The sequence below is a fragment of the Delphinapterus leucas genome, chromosome 16, assembly GCF_059928025.1.
Source record: "Delphinapterus leucas isolate spDelLeu-1000000601 "Yukka" chromosome 16, BTC_Dleu_Yukka2, whole genome shotgun sequence".
Lineage (NCBI taxonomy): Eukaryota > Metazoa > Chordata > Mammalia > Artiodactyla > Monodontidae > Delphinapterus > Delphinapterus leucas.
Window position 1 is genome coordinate 50134688 of NC_143144.1, and position 22503 is coordinate 50157190.

The following is a 22503-nucleotide window of genomic DNA, read 5'->3' on the forward strand; positions in this document are numbered from 1 at the left end:
AATAAATTTATTTATTTATTTTTGGCTGCGTTGGGCCTTTGTTGCTGTGCGCAGGCTTTCTCTAGCTGCAGCGAGCGGGGCCTACTCTTCCTTGCAGTGCGCAGACTTCTCACTGAGGTGGCTTCTCTTGTTGCGGAGCACGGGCTCTAGGCGTACGGGCTTCAGTAGTTGTGGCTCGCGGGCTCTAGAGCGCAGGCTCAGTAGTTGTGGCGCACCGACTTAGTTGCTCCACGGCATGTGGGATCTTCCAGACCAGGGCTCGAACCTGTGTCCCCTGACTTGGCAGGCGGATTCTTAACCACTGCGCCACCCGGGAAGCCCTCAGTCTTTTTTTTTTTTTTTTTTTTTTGTAGTACGCGGGCCTCTCGCTGTTGTGGCCTCTCCCGTTGCAGAGCACAGGCTCCGGACGCGCAGGCTCAGCGGCCATGGCTCACGGGCCCAGCCGCTCTGCGGCATGTTGGATCTTCCCAGACCGGGGCACGAACCCGTGTTCCCTGCATCGGCAGGCAGACTCTCAACCACTGCGCCACCAGGGAAGCCCCCTCAGTCATTTTTAAATGTGCTTATTTCTGCTCTGTGTCACTGACAAAGGACTTGAGAGAGATATATTGATATTCACAATCTCTCCTCTAGAAGTATAATCCAGACACTACCTCATCATATAGCTCTATTTCTTGTAAAGAATTACTTTATACAAATAATTTACAGTAATAGTTTTAATTTTATGAATAAAAAATAAACAGTACTAACAAGATTAGTAACTACTTTGCATTCACAAGAGAATCATAAAGCTATTTTTCAATAAACAACTTGACAGTTACATAATGTTTTTCAAAATCAAGATGGCTGTTATTTGTAAATTGATAGCAAAACATCTAGAGGTATGCTGGTACACTGGCTCCTTGGAAAGGAAAACAAGGCTCTGACTTGTAGCATTTGCCAATATCTGTGGTGACAACTGATAGACGATTTTGTTGAAGCTGGAATATTTATATACGAATCTCTAAACCGGCACACATACGCACACCATTCTATACAGATGTGCATGCTTTGAGTCTTCCTCAAAGGAGCCTCAGAAGAACAGTTTTTCTCCTGGGGCAGGATATGGATGGGACAGCCTCTTTATAAGAGCAACACAACTGAAAACAGATAACATGGATAACGCTGATCCTCTCCTTTAGGAGAGACTGAGTTTGAAACATCACCCTTTTTTGACTGCAGTGGAGAATCCGACAGCTTTAGTGTTTCCTCTAGAAGGATTTTGACCACAGTGAGCTCCACTGAGCAAAAAAAAACATTAGAAATACAAAGCTCTTCCAAAACATTACCCATGGCAACCATAGTTATCCTCATACCATGGTGACCTCCAGATTGAGTGGTCCACAGACCAACAGTCCAAGATGGAAATAGAATCCAGTCCTTTTTGTACTTCTTCATATGTGGTCATAATGATTATGACGCTTTCCTTAGCAGTAATTCAATCTGGGAAAATTTTAATCTCTGTGCAATATCCAGGGAACTCTCACCATGCTGAGGAGAAAAAGAAATCACAGCTATTTATCTCCAAGAAAGTCAAATGTCAATGCAATGACAATGTCATCCTATTAATGCTAGAACCGAATGACAGACAATGTTGACTGTCATTCCGTTCTAGCATTAATAGGATAATTTGATTCCTTAATGAGGACAATTGATTTGCTCTTAACAACTTCAGAGACAATTAATTTATGTCAACACAAAGCCAAAGTTAGAAGGTTATGATGATAGAAGAACCTCAGACCATGGTCCAAAGATCCTTACCTTGTTCTTTATCATGGGGTCTGCATGGGCTGCAAGGAGCAGAGGGATGAGAGTCTGGTTTTTCATTTCGCAGGCATAATGTAGCGCAGTGCAGCCATACTGAAACACAAAGGATCGACATCAGTTGGAATCCTTACACACTGCAGCATATGGCTTCTTTAGCAAGCACTTTTCATATTTTGTAATGTACAGCTAAGCCAAACAAACAGTCTGAAAACCATCTTTGTGGAACTATTTCATGCAAGTAAACTTCTGAGAGAAGAAAATGAGTGCAAAGGTTTGGGGCCAAAGGTGAAGACAAAACCTTATAAACAGGGAGAAGTTAGCCGATGGTACTGCTGTTGTCACTGTTCTTACTGCCATTTGGATTTCTCTTTGACCTTTGTCCTTATCTTTCCTTAGTTTACAGATGGGGCCCTTCTCACCAGTGGGTTGGGATCTTGGCTGAGGCAGCAGCTGTTAGGATTCATTGAGCACTTACTATGTGCCAGGCACTCTGCCCAACACTTCACATAATGATCCCTATAAGACTGCCAACAAACACATGAAAGGATGCTCAACATCATTAATCATTAGAGAAATGCAAATCAAAACTACAGTGAGGTATCACCTCACACCGGTCAAAATGGCCATCATTAAAAAATCTACAAACAATAAATGCTGGAGAGGGTGTGGAGAAAAGGGAACCCTCTTGCACTGTTGGTGGGAATGTAAATTGATTCAGCCACTATGGAGAACAGTATGGAGGTTCCTTAAAAAACTAAAAATAGAATTACCATATGACCCAGTAATCCCACTACTGGGCATATACCCTGAGGAAACCATAATTCAAAAAGAGTCATGTACCAAAATGTTCACTGCAGCTCTATTTACAATACCCAGGACATGGAAGCAACCTAAGTGTCCATCGACAGATGAATGGATAAAGAAGATGTGGCACATATATACAGTGGAATATTACTCAGCCATAAAAAGAAACGAAATTGAGTTATTTGTAGTGAGGTGGATGGACCTAGAGTCTGTCATACAGAGTGAAGTAAGTCAGAAAGAGAAAAACAAATACCGTATGATCCCTATAAGTAAGGACTAGTGATGTTCCCATTTTACAGATGAGGAAACCGAGAGTCCAGTATGTTTAAAACTTGCCAAAACTCACATAGGTAAAAAGTGGCAAGCCTAGGTTTACACATAGGCATTCTGACTCCAGCTTAACTACTGACGGTGGAATTTTGTAATCAGAGCCTGCATTTTTCTTAACTCCCCACCAGTGGTGGGGCAGTTCTTTTAAAAATATTCTATATTCAATAAAAATGTTATTCCCATGAGTTCAGTGACAGAATATAAACAATATCAAGGTTGCCTGACGCAGTAAAAAGGAAAGAAGGAAGGAGGGGAAGGAAGCAGAAACTAAATGTACAAGTGTTTCGGAAAATAAAGCGAGCAACTTTATAGTTGACAAGTACACTACCCACAAATACCATTTGCAATGTTATTTCAAAGTGACTAAAAATATAAACTTACACAATCTGTAGCATTAACTTCGGCACCAGCGTTAAGTAGCATTCGTACAAGAGACTCATTCTGCTTTGTCTTTGATACCTATGGCAAACAGCAAGCACAAGAACAAGAGAGGTTTATTTACAAACATTGTCTCCCTCTTACGTCTGGACTATTCCAATCAATAGGCTTCATTTTAATCCCAACACCCCTACGTGTCTATGCATCTTTCTTAAACTCTTCCCCACCTCCTCACTGCTCTTTAATATTAATTATATAAAGTCATGGTTGTCAGAGTGTGGCCCTGGAGTAACAGTATCAGCACCTTGGGACCTAAAAATGCAAAATCTGGGGCCCTACCCCACTCCTGCCAAATCCTACTGAGGATGGAGTCCAGTGGCCGGTCTTTCCCTTCCTTGGTCAAAACCCTTCTATCATCCCATTGCTCCGGGGGCTAAAGCAAAGTCTTCAGCCTGTGACAAGGTGCCATATATTTTTCCCTCTGCTTATGGCCCCAGCCATCTCACCCACAGCCCCGGCTCACCTTGGCCTTGGTTAGTCTTTCATTCCCACCAGGCTCCCCCATGCCATAGAAGAGCTGCCCTGAATGTTTCTTCTGCTAGAAGCCTCCTCTCTCCTCTTTGCCTGGTAAGTTCATCTTTAATATCTCAGCCCAGGCCCCTCTCCCTCCAGGAGGCTGTCCCTAACCTACCTGTCCAGGCGACATCCCTCTCCTCTGGGCTCTCCTAACACTGACCGCCTCTCTCTACCAACTACCTCATAGGAACTTCACATGTATTCTGTCACTATTGGATTAATGACTTATTCTTCACAATAGAGGAATAAGTGGCACAGTAGTTAAGAATCCGCCTGCCAGTGCAGGGGACACGGGTTGGAGCCCTGATCCAGGAAGATCCCACATGCCGCGGAACAACTAAGCCCGTGAGCTACTGAGCCTGCGCTCTAGAGCCCGCAAGCCACAACTACTGAAGCCCGAGCGCCTAGAGCCCATGCTCCGCAACAAGAGAAGCCACTGCAGTGAGAAGCCCACGCACCTCAGTGAAGAGAAGACCCCACTCAGCGCAACTAGAGAAAGCCCGCGTGCAGCAGCGAAGACCAATGCAGCCATATAAATAAATAGATAAATAAATAGATAGATAAATAAATAAATTTTAAAGAAACGAAAGAAATAGTAGGGAGGGGATTCTTTTTAATATTCAGGATTTTTGCTTTTCCTTCAGAAGATTCTTAAACAAATTTAATTTATTTTTCCTAATAAACATTGCACAGATGATTTTACCATTGACTGATTTACCGGGCTACCTTTCTTCTTGCTTTACTTCAGTCATAGCATTGCATGTATGTTAGAGATGCCATTTGTAGAATACAAACGAAGAGCTTACTTTGTTACTTTTTATTTACACCTCACCAACTTGGCAAAATTTAATGACTCATGCTGTCGATCTCTTACTCATTTGTACTCATTTATCTTTTGCTCCCACGAGTGTTGTGCTCACCATGAGGAAATAGCCAATAAGCAGGACAGGCATTAAGAGGATAATGAGTAGATAATCAAAGAAGGTAAATCTTTTCTTCACAGCATAATGCAGGCAGGTTCTCTGTTTCTAAAAAATTAAGAAAACGACTATTTATTAATAAATATTGTTTTAAATTGCATATTTTTAGATTACCCTATCAAAAAATTTAGTCCACACTTTTTATTTTTGTGGTATCCATGGCATCTCTTTCTGTGGAATAAATCTAATTAATAAACCCAGAATTCCATTGACCAGAATATTGAACACAGTACAGTCTAAAGGAAAAGTTGGGCCATAGAAAGACAAGTGAAATGTACATTTTACAAATCATCAAAAGACAGATTCTCACATTCATTTTGGTTTGGGGAAAAAAATACATGGAGATATAAACATAGGACAATTTAGTATGAAAACCTATAGTTACTCCTTAATCATCTGTGGTACACAATTATTCATTTTGTGGTTTGTTTATAGGAAAATTTTAACCACATGGCAATTTTTCCATGTTCCTACATGAACACAAGCAGTGCCGGACGAATGGAAATAACTCAATTTAATTCTTCAAATACATGAATAATTATCAGGTGACAGATTTAAGCTTCTAGGAATTGCGGGGGTTATAAAACCTCAGGGCCTCATAATCAAAGCAAAGGTAGACCGAAACACGCACAAATAAGTGTAATGCAAAACAAGCTATGGTGACTGGAATTCCAACCAAATCAATGAGAAGAGAGGAAAGTCAGGAAGAAAAGAGAAGTTCATTTCTACTCTTCTTAAATAAGAATATTTTTGTTTTTCTAATGGTATCTGTGTTCTCTGTAAAAATTTTGTAAACTAGACAAGAGTATAAGGATAGAATTTAAAATCACCCATTATCCAACAGCCCAGAGTTAACTGTTGATAGTTTGCTGTATCTTCTTCCGGTCTTTAAAATGCATATATGTGGAATTTTTCAGTGTAGGATCATACTGCACATGCAAAATTATACCTGCTTTTTTTTTTCAATTAACATGTAGAATATGTGCATTTTCCTATGCCATTTAATATTTTTAAACATGTAACTGTTATGGCTGCACTGTTTACCGTTCTATGGAGCTGTTCGAATTTATTTAGCCAAACCCTACCTGTTGAACATTTCAAGTAATTTTAACTTTTCATTTTCACAAATAACATTGCTTGAATCCTCATGTATAAAGCTTTGTCAACATTTCTAAATGTGTCCTTAGCATAAGTTTCAAAAGATAGAATTCCTGGCATACAAGGAAGGCATTGATGCCCCTCACACTGTACTGCTAAATTGTGCTCTGGTAAAATGATAATGATTTAAACTTCCTTCCTGATCAGCATTAGATTTTCTGTCTTAATCCTGGTCAATCTGGCACACCAAAACAAACAACACAACAAAAAGATATCTCTATGTTTTAGTTTAATTTGCTTTCCATACAATCCATCACTCTGTTAGGCATGTATGTACATCTGTACCAACACCAGAGCTTTTTGTTTGCTTGCTTTTAAGGTCTCTGTTTAGTACTTCTAACTAAAGATAACTCAAGTATAGATTTAAGAAACGGGAAAGCACCAATTCAGATTATTAATGTACAAGGATTAGTATTGGGGGAAATGGAAAAGATTAAACCTTTAAAAACCATTGAAAATATTTTTTAAATGGACAGTTGCAAACCAAACACTTCTCATAAAATCTCTGCTAAGGTATCCACTGAAGTCCTTCCCAGGATTTCCATAAGCAGCCTGGCTCAGGTTCTCTGCAAAACAGAGATAAGCATGCCTCCTCAGCCCTGTCCCTGTGTTGACAAACATCTCCCTCCCTCAGCTTCCTAACCAGCAAGTCTCCTGAGAGGGCACAAACCCAGAGACATCTGTCTTGGCCACCCCATCTCACCACAAGGCCAGACACCTGGTTCTTCAGCTGAGTGCTGGGGCAATCATGTCACACTCCACTAAGCAGCCTATCTGTTAGATTAACACAGCCGTGACTTGCTTTTAAACGCAACCCACAAAAAATAGGAAGCACAAACAAGAAAATCCAGTAGTGGACTTCCCTGGTGGCACAGTGGTTAAGAATCCGCCTGCCAGTGCAGGGGACACGGGTTTGAGCCCTGGTCCAGGAAGATCCCACATGCCACGAAGCAACTAAGCCCGTGCGCCACAACTACTGAGCCTGCGCTCTAGAGCCCATGAGCCACAGCTACTGAGCCCACGTACCACAACTAGTGAAGCCCGCAGGCCTAGAGCCCACGCTCTGCAACAAGAGAAGCCACCGCAATGAGAAGCCTGTGCACCACAACGAAGAATAGCCCCTCCTGGTGGCAACTAGAGAAAGCCCGCGGACAGCAATGAAGACCCAATGCAGCCAATAAATAAATAAATAAATAAAATTTTAAAAATAAAAAAATTAAAAGAAAGTCCAGTAGTGATCCATTTTCTGATAATATATTATTACTCCCAATGAGCTAGACTTTAAACTGACTTGGAAGGGAGAAGTGGGGCCCTACAGGCTATTTTCCCTCATTGAATGTACTTGAGTGGGTACAGGGCATTCATAATTATTACGAAGAGTGACCTTTTATATTTACTAAGTGTACTTTAAATGTTGCCTTTACTATGATGCAGATACTGGATGTTCCCATGGGGTTCTGAAAGGATGTGCACGGCATGTCCTGCTCTTCCTTAGTTCTGAAGACTCCAAGTCAGCTAATAATACATATGTAAGTATATTCTTCATGCCTTTCTGTCTGGTTTCAAGTAGCCTCTGGTTCGTGAGCATATTTGTTCCTGGCAAATTTCTCACTGAAATTCTTTTATTCCACAAGCAAATTATAGGACCTTCTGGAGATCAGAACATTGACAGAGTAGGTAAAAATCTAACTAATGAAATAGCACCACCAGGTCAATACTTGTTTTCCAGGAAATCTTTCCTTTTATTTCTGCAATAGTGAGGAAGAGGAGTAGGGAGAGAGGAAGGGCAAAGAAAAGCATGGGGGGGGAGGAGGAAAAGAAAGGAAGAAGCTCTATCCAGACAAATGAGTGAACCATTTTTTTTTTTTTTAGAAATACAAGGACATAATCAGACATGAAACCCACAAAATATGCCGGTTCATTGACCTATGTTTTATTTTACTTTTTAGCCTGGTAATATGGCCTCAGTCTCTCTAAAGTAAGGCCCCCCAAAACTGTTGGTATTAGGAGCTACAAACAATAAGCAAATGACATCCACTGCTTCCATTGGTGCGAGGAGAAAGGAACTACCATGGTCATGGCCTCACCCGGTTTTTGAGGTTCACATCAGCGTTTCTTCTGAGAAGGAAGGAAACGATTCTCAGGTGCCCTCGCCTGCAAGCGCAGATCAGGGGGGTGTCTCCATTAAAGCCATCTTGAACGTTGATACAGTTGCCGTCTTCCCTCACCCACTGCCACACTTGACCCAAGTCATTCTGATAGGCCGCCTGGCAGATGGGCTGAGGAGAGGAAAACAAAAGCAGGTTTTGAAATATAGGAATAATTAAACCACACCAAGAAAAAATAATCACCCGACACCTTAAAATCCCATGTTTCCAAATTGTAATCTACCGCTTTGTTGATGAGATTTGGGGTCTCAGTTATGTCTAGCCATAAGTCTAGAACAAGGGTAGGGCCACCAGGGACCCCTTACTATTCCCTAAATTGCCTGGCACACAGGAATGTTCATTGAATGGACGAATTAGTGAAAAGATGGATGCAATATTGCCAACTCAGTAAGGAAAGTGTGTGTTGAGTTCATGGATAAATGATGCCTGTCAGAAAAGCAGGTTTCTACTCAAGATAAAATCTGCATATCGGAGGAGTTTAGTAATGGGACACTAAGTAATGGGACAAAGACGCGTGGCCCCCTGTACTCAAGGAAATCAGCACAGTGGGAAAGAGCTATTTTAGACAAATAACATACAAATAACGCATTATGCAATTAGCTGCAACTAGATGCTTTTTATTTTAGAAAGCATTATAAGGAATTTTGCAAAGCACGATGGGAGTTTAACAGCAAGATCTGAGCAGACATCATCTTGCCTACTTTCCCTCTCTTCTCTCCCTCTGGACTTTTTTTTCGGTACGCGGGCCTCTCACTGTTGTGGTCTCGCCCATTGCGGAGCACAGGCTCCAGATGCGCAGGCTCAGCGGCCATGGCTCACAGGCCCAGCCGCTCCGCGGCATGTGGGATCTTCTCGGACCGGGGCACGAACCCATGTTCCCTGCATCGGGAGGCGGACTCTCAACCACTGCATCACCAGGGAAGCCCTGGACTTCTCTCTTTTTTCCAATATCTCATGTTTAGTTTCTTCTACTGGGGCCTCTGCCCTTACTCTACAAAACAAACAAACAAACAAAAAACCAAAAAAACAGCCACTTTTTGACTTCTCTCTTCACCTGGCTAACTGCTAGCTCATCCTTCATGTCAAAACTTATTTTCATTTTATCTGTCTTTCCTGAGTCCAGCATTCCTTCACAGCAACTGACAAAACTATACCTCTTTTCTTAATTATTTATAATTGTGTGTTGAAAGCTACTGTGAATGAGGAGGGGTTGAGGCCACAGTGAGTGAGGGAAAGCACTGAAGTTTCAGGCTATAAATTCCACATGAATAGAGGCTACTTCACTCCATTCACTGCCATAGCCCCAGCATATATATAACACAGTACTGGGCACATGGTAGGCACACATTAAATAGTTTCAGATTGATTTTAATTAGACAGTATACAAAAGCACTTAGAATACCTGGCACATGAATGATGCTCAGTTTATGGAGGTTATTATAATTGCTTATTAAGTATTAATTAAATTAATTAGCAATATCTGCCAAGTGGTAAAGAAGTGATGGTCAGAGCGGTTGCAGGAGAAATCAGAAAAAGACATGGTCCAGATGCAAAGGAGGCAAAGTTTTTTTAAAAAGTTAGAAAATTAAATTAAATTACTAGACATCACATAGTGTTTTGTTGCATGAGGTAAAAGCAGCTGAAAAGGTTCTATGCTGTTATAAACGCTGTCTCCACTAGGGGGCAGCTCAGGGTCATGAAAGCACTGACAACATAAATCTATAATCCGAGGGGACGGGAAAAAGTCTGTTAGAATTAGCTCTATGGAAAAATCTACTTCATTTTTTAAAAAATTTCACATACACCAATGAAAATTTGCCACTGATGACTACTACTCACGGGCTAGCACTTGGGAACTGATGGTCTTCTACGCAGAACTTGAAAACTGGTGGCTATAGAGTTAATTTTTCTGCTAAAAAGTAAAATGCCTTCCTGGCTCACTTAGACATCACATACAAATTGTTAATTCTTCTTTTCCTAGCATTTTAATTTACAGTATTTCAAAAGCTGGAGTTTTTCATGTAGTGATCTGGCTTTCCAGATTCTCTTAAAAAATTGAAAGATTTGGCAACACTGGGCCCACATGCACACAGGACACCTCACAAAGCTCGCTCTGCTCGGGCGCCTCAAAATCTTCCCTGAGAGTTAAGCATAAAGAGGAAAGGAAAAGTGGAGAGTTTTCCTGCAAGAGTCGCACGGGGTCTTGGAGTGTTTCTCAATCCCATTTGAGCAATATTACTTGCAATATTAACCTGACCTTATTTTTCCATCTTTCTTAGGCTGCCTATTTCCTAGACACACAGTTTCTGTGCTTAGCAATACCTGCTAAAAAAAAGTTTAAAAGTTTCCAGAAGGAAGATAGAGTTAAGAGAATCAAGTGCAAGTTAAGATTGCTGGATTTGATCACTAATGACCATTCAGAGATGAATTTCATACAGTGTCAGACAAAAGGCAGAATACAGGGGCCTGGGTTCGCGGTCTATGAAGAATTGGAGTGTGATCAGAGAGGAGTTCGTGGTAAGTTTGGTAGTGAAAGCTAAGCGGGAGCTGGTGAGTACCCAGAGGGGTGTAGCAGCGTCCAGCCAAAGTTCTGCACATTTATAGGCGAAGTGGTGGCTTCAAGTGGTTATAAATACAGGCACTGGAAACAAACTTTCTGGTTCCAATCTCAACTCTGCCACGGAACGGTTATGTTATTTGGACAACTTACTTAAACAATTTGTGCTCAGTTTCTTTCTCCATTTAATAATCACATCTTCTTTATCAGATTACAGAAAGGATTAAGCGTGACTGTATAGATGAAGCACATAACTCAGGTCTGACTCATAATAAACCCTCAATTAATGTAAGCTACTCTTACAGTTATTTTTAAAAAACATAGCAGCCAGTGAAGATGGGCAGAGGTGGTTATCAAATAAATAATTACTGAAAGAGAATGAAGAGATGATAGGATAGTGAACAAAAGTCGGAAGAATTAACCTTACTAAACAATGACAGTTTGGTTCTAAAGCCAAAGCAAGGGAGGAAAGATAAATATTCAGGATAGAGAGAACTTTACATTAGCTGAATTTTTTGCCAGAAAGTCTGAGGTTTGATCTTCATGCCTTATGCTAACATGTATTTATCATCAATAAATAGATAGACATAGATATTCAATAAACAGCAATTATGTTTAAATACATGAATGGGTTAATGATGTAGGGGAGCAAAATTTGCCACCCCAAAATGTGCCTCTTTGGCATGAGGATTAATTTAGGCTGATTATTTTTAAGAAACTGAAGACTCAGAAAGTCTTTTTACCTCTCCCTCAGCTGCCTAAAGAATTTAGATAAAAGATTCTCTGACATAAATCATACCAATGTTTTCTTAGGTCAGTCTCCCAAGGCAATAGAAATAAAAACAAAAATAAACAAATGAGACCTAATCAAATTTACAAGCTTTTGCACAGCAGAGGAAACCATTATAAAAAAAAAAGAAAGAGCCTACAGAATGGGAGAAAATATTTGCAAATGATGCAACTGACAAGGGCTTAATCTCCAAAATATACAAACAGCTCATACGACTCAACAGCAAAAAAACAAACAACCCAATTGAAAAATGGGCAGAAGACCTTAATATACATTTCTCCAAAGAAGACATACAGATGGCCAGTGGACACATGAAAAGATGCTCAACATCACTAATTACTGGGGGAGGGATAAATTGGGAGATTGGGATTGACATATACACACTACTATATATAAAATAGGTAACTAATAAGAACATACTGTATAGCACAGGGAACTCTACTCAATAGTCTGTGATGACCTATATGGGAATAGAATCTAAAAATGAGTGGATATACGTATATGTATAACTGACTCATTTCGCTGTACAGCAGAAACTAACACAACATTGTAAATCAACTATACTTCAATAAAAATTAATTTTTAAAAATCACTAATTATCAGAGAAATGCAAATCAAAACTACAATGAGGTACCACCTCACACCGGTCAGAATGGCCATCATTAAATAGTCTACAAATAGGGACTTCCCCTGTGGTCCAGTGGCTAAGACTCTGAGCTCCCAATGCAGGGGGCCTGGGTTCGATCCCTGGTCAGAGAACTACATCCTGCATGCCGAAACTAAGAGTTCGCATGCCGCAACTAAAGATCTCACATGCCGCAACTAAAAGATCCTGCATGCGGCAACGAAGATCCTGCGTGCTGCAGCTAAGGCCCGGCTCAGCCAAATAAATAAATAAAATTGTTTTGAAAAGTCTACAAATAGCAAATGCTGGAGAGGGTGTGGAGAAAAGGGAACCCTCCTACACTGTTGGTGGGAATGTAAGTTGGTGCAGCCACTATGAAGAACAGTATGGAGGTTCCTCAGAAAACTAAAAATAGAACTACCATATGATCCAGCAATCCCACTCCTGGGCATATACCTGGACAAAACTATAATTCAAAAAGATACACACACCCCTATGTTCATAGCAGCACTATTCACAACAGCCAAAACGTGGAAACAACCTAAATGTCCATCGACAGATGAATGGATAAAGAAGGCATGATACATACATACAGTAGAATACTACTCAGCCATTAAAACAGAACAAAATACTGCCATTTGTAGCAACATGGATGCAACTAGAGATTATCATACTCAGTGAAGTAAGTCAGAAAGAGGAAGACAAATACCATATGATATCACTTATATGTGGAATCTAAAATATGGCACAAATGAACCTGTCTACAAAACAGAAACAGACTCACAGACTGTTGGTTGAGATCAGACTGTGATTGCCAAGGGGCAGTGGGGGAGGAGAGGGATGGACTGGGAAATTGGGGTTTGTAGATGCAAACTATCACATTTAGAATGAATAAACAACAAGGTCCTACTGTAGAGCACAGGGAACTATATCCAATCTCCTGGAATAAACCATAATGGAAAAGAATATTAAAGATAAGAATGTCTACATGTGTAAAACTGAGTCACTTTGCTGTACAGCAGAGACTGGCACAACACTGCAAATCAACTCTACTTCAATTTAAAAAAAAGCGGGGGTGAGGGGGCCCTGTTCTGGAATAGAGCTTTCAGCAGAGATCTCTGCAAAGAGCATGGGGGAAGCCCAGCAGGGCCTAAAGATCAGAGTCCACTGTGTGTCCCATTGTCTCTGCAGGCCCAGCAAACATTTATTTACCAAACATCTGCTTTTTCACCTTTTGTGAATTACCTTCCCCCCCTTCAAAGTCCCAAATCACTACCCCCAACACCCTCTCCGTCTTTAGCTGAAGATGGTATTTAACGTGAGGGTTTCAGCCATTTTGGTGAGTTATTCAGTTTTCCTGGGTCTCTCCCAAGTATACATGTTATTAAACTTCTGTTTGATTTTCTCCTATTAATCTTTCTCATGTCCATTTAATTCATAGACCAGCCAGGAGAAGAGGAAAGGTACGTGCCTGGCTTTCAAAATAGCTGATAACTGGATGCTAGAGGCCCACCCCAGTCCCACTTTGTATCTCCCTTTTCCAGGGCCTAAAATTTAAGTGCCTCTGGGGAGCACAAGACACGTTTAGTTTGTTGATGATTAACTAAACTATTCTGTATGGGTTATTTAACATAACCGTGTTTTACACTGCTCCAAGTAAAATAGGTATCACAGCTGGAAAAATATTTGACATTATTTTAGTACCATGGAGGAATCTGAGCTGCTTGCACTGTAATAGAGGTCTTGAAAAGCAAAGTTTCCCCACCATCCCCACTTTCAATATTGCTTCCCCTGAAATATAGTGGATCCTCCCTAATTGTCAGTCTAAAGAAAGAGACTTTGGAACTCTGCCTTGATAAGTTGCTTATTAACCATCTCCATGCTGAAGCTCCCCGCATTTAAAATGTTCCCTGGGCTTCCCTGGTGGCGCAGTGGTTGAGAGTCCGCCTGCTGGTGCAGGGGACACGGGTTCGTGCCCTGGTCCGGGAAGCTCCCACATGCTGTGGAGCGGCTGGGCCCGTGAGCCATGGCCGCTGAGCCTGCGCGTCCGGAGCCTGTGCTCTGCAACGGGAGAGGCCACAACAGTGAGAGGCCCGCGTACCGCAAAAATTAATTAATTAAAAAAACAATAAAATGTCCCCTAACAATTTCTGAGGAGAATCTGTGGTTTTTGATGCAACACGGTTCGGATAGTGTACAAGATAAACGTGTACACTAATGAAATATCTTCCCAGAAAAGGCAAGAAGATGTCTTCTTCCTCTTCAACTTAGGAAATCTTAGGGAATGATAATGAAGGCTTTATTTTATTCACACAATAAATCTCAAGCCTTTCCTTCTGATGACTCATTTCTTCACATACTGTGATTTAAATTTCTTAGTAAATTCTTTCTTTCAGATAAATAAAAAAGGCACAGGAATTTTTTTTTTTTGGTCTTGGGTCCACTTAGCCTTTATGTGACATCAAGGACAGTCCCAGCAGTGGCTGGATTATGAGGATAGTAACAGTGAAGGGGAAATCAAGGAAGGACACACATTTATCTATTTTCTATTCCTTCTCCAACAAGGTCTTTTTGAGAACATGATGTCTTCACGGCCAGGAAGTTAAAGAAGCTTCGTTACTACACTTGAGGCCTGAGAAGCTCTGAGGCCAAGGCAGGGCAAGAAAGTCTTTGCCTCCAATCATGAGGAGAAAGGGTGGAGGAAGGGTGGGTTCCAGCTGCTTGATCTAGCAAATCGGAGGCCCTGATATCTCCCTACTACCTCAGACCCCACCAAAGACGCAAATGCAGGGCTTTGAGGAAGCAGTTAGTGTCACTCTCACCGCCTCCTGGCCTCCAGGACTTTCTGCCAAACAATGGCTGCCCAAGGGTGGGGATGACCATGTTAAACTGACATTATTTAGAATTACTGGAGCACCGTGATGACAAAAAGCAAATCTACCTGTAGTCAGTAATATTAGTCTCTAAATTCGGAATAGACAATAAAACTTCTTATTGCCTGTACCTAGATGAACTGCTTTCACCCATACCTTTCATATACCACTCAGTTATTCCAACTGGCCCAACTTCCCATGCTTCAGGTTCTCCATACATACCCCCCTTGTCCAGAACACTCTCCCCAAGATTCCCAAGACTAGATTCGTATTCCTCAGAGTTCAGCTCGAAGGTCATTACCTCACTGGGGCCTTTCAGCTCAAATCTAATTACATATATACACCCCTCTTATATACTCTCTCTTTATCCTGTTGCTTCCTTGATTTCTCTTTCACTACTTACAATTATTTTTTTTTAATTTGTGTATTCATTTTACATTGGTAGCTCCAAGAGTTCAAGATCTACTCTTACTCATTTATCACTAAGTACCAGGAGCTAGCATGTGCCTGGAATATAGTATGTGATCAATAAATATTGTTGATTAAATAAACGGATGACTGAGTGAATGAATAAATATTTACAAATGTTTAGTGATGGTTTCTGTTCATACATTGAAGTTATCATTTCCTTTTTAAAATGTGATTATCACTTGTAAAATACTTAAAATATACAAGGAAAGAATCAAGAAATCAATTGGGATAGAAGCTATTTGGTGCTCTTTTTAAAATATACAATGCCAGGGCTTCCCTGGTGGTGCAGTGGTTAAGAATCCGCCTGCCAATGCAGGGGACACGGGTTCGAGCCCTGGTCTGGGAAGATCCCACATGCTGCAGAGCAGCTAAGCCCACAAGCCACAACTACTGAGCCTGCGGGCCACAACTACTGAAGCCTGCGCACCTAGAGCCCATGCTCCGCAACAGGAGAGGCCACCGCAATGAGAAGCCTGCACACCAAAGTGCAGAGTGGCCCCCGCTCGCCGCAACTAGAGAAAGCCTGTGCACAGCAATGAAGACCCAACACAGCCAAAAATAAATAAAATAAAATAATTTTTTTAAATAAATAAATAAATAAATATACAATGCCAAAATCTTGAAAGGATTCAATACACAAACTAAGTAGATAGAGATTGTGAGGGGGGCATTTTTTTCAATTGCCTTTGCCTTTCCTTTTCCCTTATCATGGAAGGACACAATGCTTCATGCTGAACCCAATCTCACCCAACTATCCTGTTTTATATATCAAAACTGTGACCAGAAAAGGTTAAGTGATTTACCCCAACTGCCCCGAGTTTCTGGCACAATAGGGACTAAATTCTAGGCTTCCTGGGTTTCCAGTCCAATGGCCTTCCCATTCATTGCATCTCTATTCTTGTTCCCCCTGAGTTCTCCTCCTCGATGGTACCAGCTCTCCCAAAAAGCCCTGCTCAGCCTAAATTGCTTTCTCTGGACACTGTATATTTCAATATGATCCCCTTCTTCTTTAAACCATATGCTCTTTTTCTATGGTAACATCTTCCTGTCTGAAAAACAGATATATTCCTACATTAATATTAAGATTTTGTGTATGTGTGTGTGTGGGTACCACTGTTCATAGGTAACTTTAACATTAGACTTTCCCCAAGTTTAAAGGGATACATGATTGTAATATAATTTTCTAGATATTCCTTTTAAGGCCTTGTTTCCCCAGCTGACAAGGACAAGAGCCTGGAGAAGATTCTATAGATCTCCTAAGCACAAATTCTTGAGCTCTTTAAGTTCTTATACAACTTCCTTCTTTCTAATTTTTGTAATACTTTGCAGTGCGCAACACTTCTCTACAGGGTGGGAGTAAAATGTACCTCATTGGAACCTGGATTTAGTTTACCCTATTCTTCTAACAAAGGGGAAAGGACAATAGTGTAACTTCGTGGGGAAGAGCGCTGGCAGAGGAGCAGAGCGGTTAAGACCGGCTTATTTATGGAGGGAGACATGCCTGTTGAGAGTGCTTTAGGGAAAGAACTTAGCATGTTCATCAGGACATGAGCACAATTTCCCTGAATGTACACAGGTCTCTAGCCAGTAAGTACTTTTCAGCTGCATAACTCTAGGCCAGTTCCTGAAACTATCTTGGCCTCAGTTTTTTCACTTGTAAAATAAGGATATTCATAGTGACTCTCTTATATGGTTCGGTGAGTATTAAATGAGTTAATACACTTAAAATGTTTAGAACACAGCCAGGCACATAATAAAGGCCTAATTAAATACTTGTTATTATTGTAAATAGTATGAACAGGTATGTGTGATAAGGGTTTAAATCAGCGGTCCCCAACCTTTTTGGCACCAGGGACCCGTTTCATGGAAGACAATTTTTCCATGGACCAGGGGAGGGGGGGGTGTTTTCTGGATGATTCAAGTACATTACATTTATTGTGCACTTTATTTCTATTATTATTACATTGTAATATATAATGAAGTAATCATACAATTCACCATAATGCAGAGTCAGTGGGAGCCCTGAACTTGTTTTCCTACAACTAGATGGTCCCATCTGGGGGTGATGGGAGACAGTGACACCCGAAGCCTGTTGCTTATGTCCAGCCTGCTCCGTAAGATGCAGCTTAATTGTCACTTGCCACTCACAGATAGGGTTTTGATATGAGTCTGCAAACAATTGATTTATTATGGTCTCTGTGCAGTCAAACCTCTCTGCTAATGATAATCTGTATTTGCAGCTACTCCCCAGCACTAGCTTCACCTCCGAACATCAAGTGTTAGATTCTCATAAGGAGTGCGCAGCCTAGATCTCTCACATGTGCAGTTCACAGTGGGGTTCGTGCTCCTATGAGAATCTAATGCCACCGCTGATCTGACAGGAGGCGAAGCTCAGGCAGTGACGCGAGTGATGGGGAGCGGCTGTAAATACAGAAGAAGCTTCGCTCGCTCGCCTGCCTGCCCGCCGCTCACCTCCTGCTGTGCAGCCTGGTTCTTAACAGGAGTTGGGGATCCCTGGTTTAAATGAATCAGCCCTGTTTAAAAGTCTGGCCTGCATAGCTGGGGGTGATCAATCCAAGCTTAGTTCTCTCACTGAGCTCTAAGCATATCCTCTACTGCAGAGGTTAGGACCCACTCTGGGACACCACCTCATTCTCCCCTTCTTTCTTACACATATATTAGAAACAACCTAAATGTCCATCGATGAACACATGGATAAAGAAGATGTGGTACATATACACAATGGAATATTATTCAGCTATAGAAGGAACAAAATTTTACCATTTGCAAAAACAAAGATGGACCTTAAGGGTATTATGTTAAGTGAAGTAAGTCAGACAGAAAAAGATAAATACCACATGCTCTCACTTTTATGTGGAATCTAAACAACAACAATTAAAAACGACAAACAAACAAGCACACACACACACACATACACACACACACACACAAAAACACACACGAAAACACATGAATATAGGGACTAGATTGGTGGTTGCCTGAGACAGGGCAGCAGGTCGGAGGTGTGAGAAATGGGTGAAGGGGGTCAAAAGGTGCAAATTTCTAGTTATAAAATAAATAAGTCATTGGGATGTAATGTACAGCATGGTGACTGTAGTTAATAATACTGCGCTGCATGTTTGAAAGCATCTAGGAATGTGGATCTTGAAAGTTATCATCAAAAAAAAAAAATTTGTGGGCCTCCCTGATAGCGCAGTGGTTGGGAGTCCGCCTGCCGATGCAGGGGACACGGGTTTGTGCCCCGGTCCAGGAGGATCCCACATGCCGTGGAGCGGCTGGGCCCGTGAGCCATGGCCGCTGAGCCTGCGCGTCCAGAGCCTGTGCTCCACAACGGGAGAGGCCACAACAGTGAGAGGCCCGCGTACCACACACACACACACACAAAATTTGTAATTATGTGTGATGACAGATGTTAATGGATTTATTGTGGTGATCATTTTGCAGTATATACAAATATTGAATCATTCCTTTGTACACCTGAAACTAATATAATGTTATGTCAATTATACCTCAATAAATATATATATATGCTATATATATAATAGCATAACTATTAGCAATGCAAGGCTCCAGAGGGTAGCAGACTGCATCCCAATCTACACCTCTTAGTGTAACAGTTATTTTGAGCTAAAGGCAATTGAGAAGAAGCAGATACAAAGAATGTTCTCTGCCCTCCCCCTCCTTAGCTAAAAGCAGGACATAAATATGTGAAGGTGTTGCCCCTTCTCTGTCTACCAGGAAGGACAAAATTACCTTTGTCAGCCCAGAGAAGTCACCAAAGTAATCTACAGAGTAACATTTCTAACTAGCCCTTGTCTTCCGTTAGCTCCCCTACATATTTGCCTTCCCTCAATTTGCTGCCTTAGAAACTCAAAGTACTTTTCCTTTGTCTTGCCACTCCTCTAAAAATTTATTTTTCTTTTGTTAAGATGCTATGTGAGCCCAAGTTCTAAGTACCTCTTTGAGTTACTCAAAGTAGTATCACTTGTGATACTGAGTTGCATGGAAACACAATTTATCCCAACACTACTTAAGACTATTGAGAAATAAAATATTGCCTGTCATATCAGTAAACAAAGGATGTCACAGTCATCAGCGATTGCAGTCACCACCAGCCACCAAAGGTGAGTCGGTGAGCCCCGAGGGAATTTAGGAAGGAAATAAAGAATACCTGCCATCTAGCAGCCATCAGACTGCAGCCACTCCAAAGGTGAGCCCTGTGGAAACTCAGGATATGAAAACACAGGATCCTGGCCCCATATAGCTGAGGTGTATATCAAAGGAGTGATTTTAGTGAGTCCAGACTCTTGCATCTTCCCATACATAGAAAAGCACTAAATTCCTTAACTTGACTTATCTAGTTTTCTTTTATTAACAGTAACTTTTTCTTCCTACTACCTGCCCTTTGTTGCAAAACTCCTATCTGTCCTAGTTCACCCTCGCCTCCTTGGAGCAGTTTTCTCAGGGTTATTTGAGATGCTGCCTCCCGGGCTTGAAGTCCTCAGTGTGTCCGCTGAATAAAACATAACTCTCAATTTTTAGGTTGTGCATATATTATTTTAGTTGACACTATCTTTGATTCAGTGTTAATTATGAGCTTTGAATAATTACTTATGAGCTTCTAGGTAAGTTAGGGTCTTTTAGGGGTGTGTGTATACGTGTGTGCGTGTGTGTGTGATTGTTGTATTTGCTTTCAAATATCATAGTAGATTCCACATTGCTTTGTCCTCAATATATCTGAAAAGTGAAAAGTTCATTCCACTTCTGGGGATATTCTCACTGATACTTATAAGTATCAACGCCTTGCCTTGACTCAACCACTTGCCAAATCCACACCCCATCAACAAACAATTACACGCAAAGACTTCCTTAAGTAATTATTTCCAGGACCTAGACTGTAGACTACAGTCTGGCTTCACACAGCATGGTCCAGGGCCAGCAGCATATTGCAGAGCTGAAATGCATTATCTTATGCCCCACCCAGACCTATAGAATAATAATCTGTGTTTGAACAAGATCTTTGAGTGATCTGTGTGCACATTTAAATCTGAAAAGCACTAGCCGAGAGCAGTGTTTCTCTCCCGGGGGTGGTAAACTGATCACCTACCTCAGAATCACTTGGGAGGCTCCCCTAAAAAGCAGGTTTCTGAACCGTACCTCAAACTGAGTGAAACAGACTCTCTGGGGTAGGGGCCCTTGAAACTGCATTTTCAACAAGTTCCACTTCCTGGCGCTTAGGCAATCTAGGGCTTAAGAAAGGCCAGAGGGGCTTCCCGGGGCTTCCCTGGCGGCGCAGTGGTTGCGAGTCCGCCTGCCGATGCAGGGGACACGGGTTCGTGCCCCGGTCTGGGAAGATCCCACATGCTGCGGAGCGGCTGGGCCCGTGAGCCATGGCCGCTGAGCCTGCGCGTCCGGAGCCTGTGCTCTGCAACGGGAGAGGCCACAGCAGTGAGGGGCCCGCGTACCGCAAAAAAAAAAAAAAAGAAAGGCCAGAGTAGCATTTTAGAACATTACATGTGTTGACATTTTCATATATGTGAGTTTTCACTAGCCTAAAGTCACTGGGCAAGACATATCTAGAAACATAAACTAATCAAAGAAAAGTTGACTACAGAAAGACACACACACACCCCTGGCATTAGACATAACTGCCAACACTGAGAAACTGCCTTTAGTATTAGAAGAAGCACCCAGAGAGGTTCTGTTGAGCATCTGCAATGAAATGCAGACCGACCGGTTATTTGTGTCAGAGACGAAAGGGAGCAAATCATGAATAATAACGTCATTACACCTCTTGGACTCTTGTTGAAACATCACTCTCTTGTACTCCTTTGAAACGTTGTTAAAAATCTATTTGATTCTAATAGGTTACTCTCAATACAGGAAAAAGCATTTCTGTATCCATCAGCTGTGAAAAGAAAAAACTCAAAATATCAAAACTACATTCTGTTTTTATCCTTCTTCTATACAGGGATAGACTTTATTAGTAATTGCTAGAGGTGAAAATCTCCTTTCAAATATCAAGCGGAAAGGCATTACTCTATACACACATTTCCATAAAAGAGCCAGGCTATCTTTAGTCTGTTCAGAAAATCCAGTTGAAGACAATTTTTACTTGTCCTCTAGATGTTTGACATCAGAAAACACAACTCCATTAACTCCCTTTTCATAAATTTCATTTTACAGATCCAGATTACCCCCTCAAACATCTGGACATCATGACATGTATACTATATGGCTCTCTACAAGCTACTATCTAGCTAAAGTTTTAGGATTGCAAAATAATTTGCCTTAAAATATTAAAATATCAAAAAGACTAGCACACTGGACTTTGTTTTGACTTAATGCTCTTACAGAAAGTTAGACAGACGAAAAGGAGACATTAATAGGGATAGGAAATTCCATTTGAAAAGCATGAGCGATTTTTAACATCTTGGGAATCTTATTTCCAGAGAGGTTACATACCTCAGAGTATAGGATTCCCATGCTGGTCCTTCACAGACTTATTTCACAGCTTCTTGAATCTTCTGGAGGTATTTCCAATTAACATCAAAATCCTTCCCAGTCAAGAGAAAGGTCCCTAGAAGCCCAGGTCGGTGGCAAGTCCTTTCTTTCCACACCTGTGAGTGTTCTTCCAGCCACCTACACAGCAACACACCTTCCAGAGAGCCCAACCCAATGAAACAAGGGCATTAGTTTACTGTGTAATGAATCACCCAAGTTGCGCATCATCTAATGTTACAACCCCGAGGAACCGGTTTCTGAGTCATACCTACTCTGCCAGTGGTGACATGTGGAAAAAAAGGAAGCAAAGACGAGGGGGGAAGAAAAGTTCTCACACCGGCAGAAAGGACTCAGGGCTCAAAACAGGATATTGTGTTTAGGACATTTCCTAATTGAAATCTGGTTTTCAGTGGCTATTGACAAAGGCTAAGTGCAAACAAACTCACTTGTTAGAACCATATA

The 22503-nt window shown here is 41.3% G+C and overlaps 1 protein-coding gene across 5 annotated transcripts in view; it reads right to left on the reverse strand.

Moving 5' to 3' along the window:
* ANKRD22 (ankyrin repeat domain 22) overlaps positions 1–22253 on the reverse strand; it is a 23482-nt gene extending 1229 nt beyond the window's left edge. The window contains exons 1-6 of one of the 5 annotated variants that reach the window (XR_016388111.1): positions 22003–22231; positions 8120–8311; positions 4815–4922; positions 3322–3399; positions 1801–1899; positions 1356–1530 (exon numbers count right to left, since the gene is read on the reverse strand). Coding sequence is in view for 4 of the 5 variants with exons in the window: in XM_089897892.1 (XP_089754018.1) it covers positions 2032–2256; positions 3322–3399; positions 4815–4922; positions 8120–8311; positions 22003–22023 (624 nt within the window). In the remaining variant the exon portion in view is untranslated. The other 4 variants (XM_022569413.3, XM_022569414.3, XM_089897892.1 and 1 more) reach the window with 4 other exon arrangements.
* Positions 22254–22503: the final 250 nt, after the last annotated feature.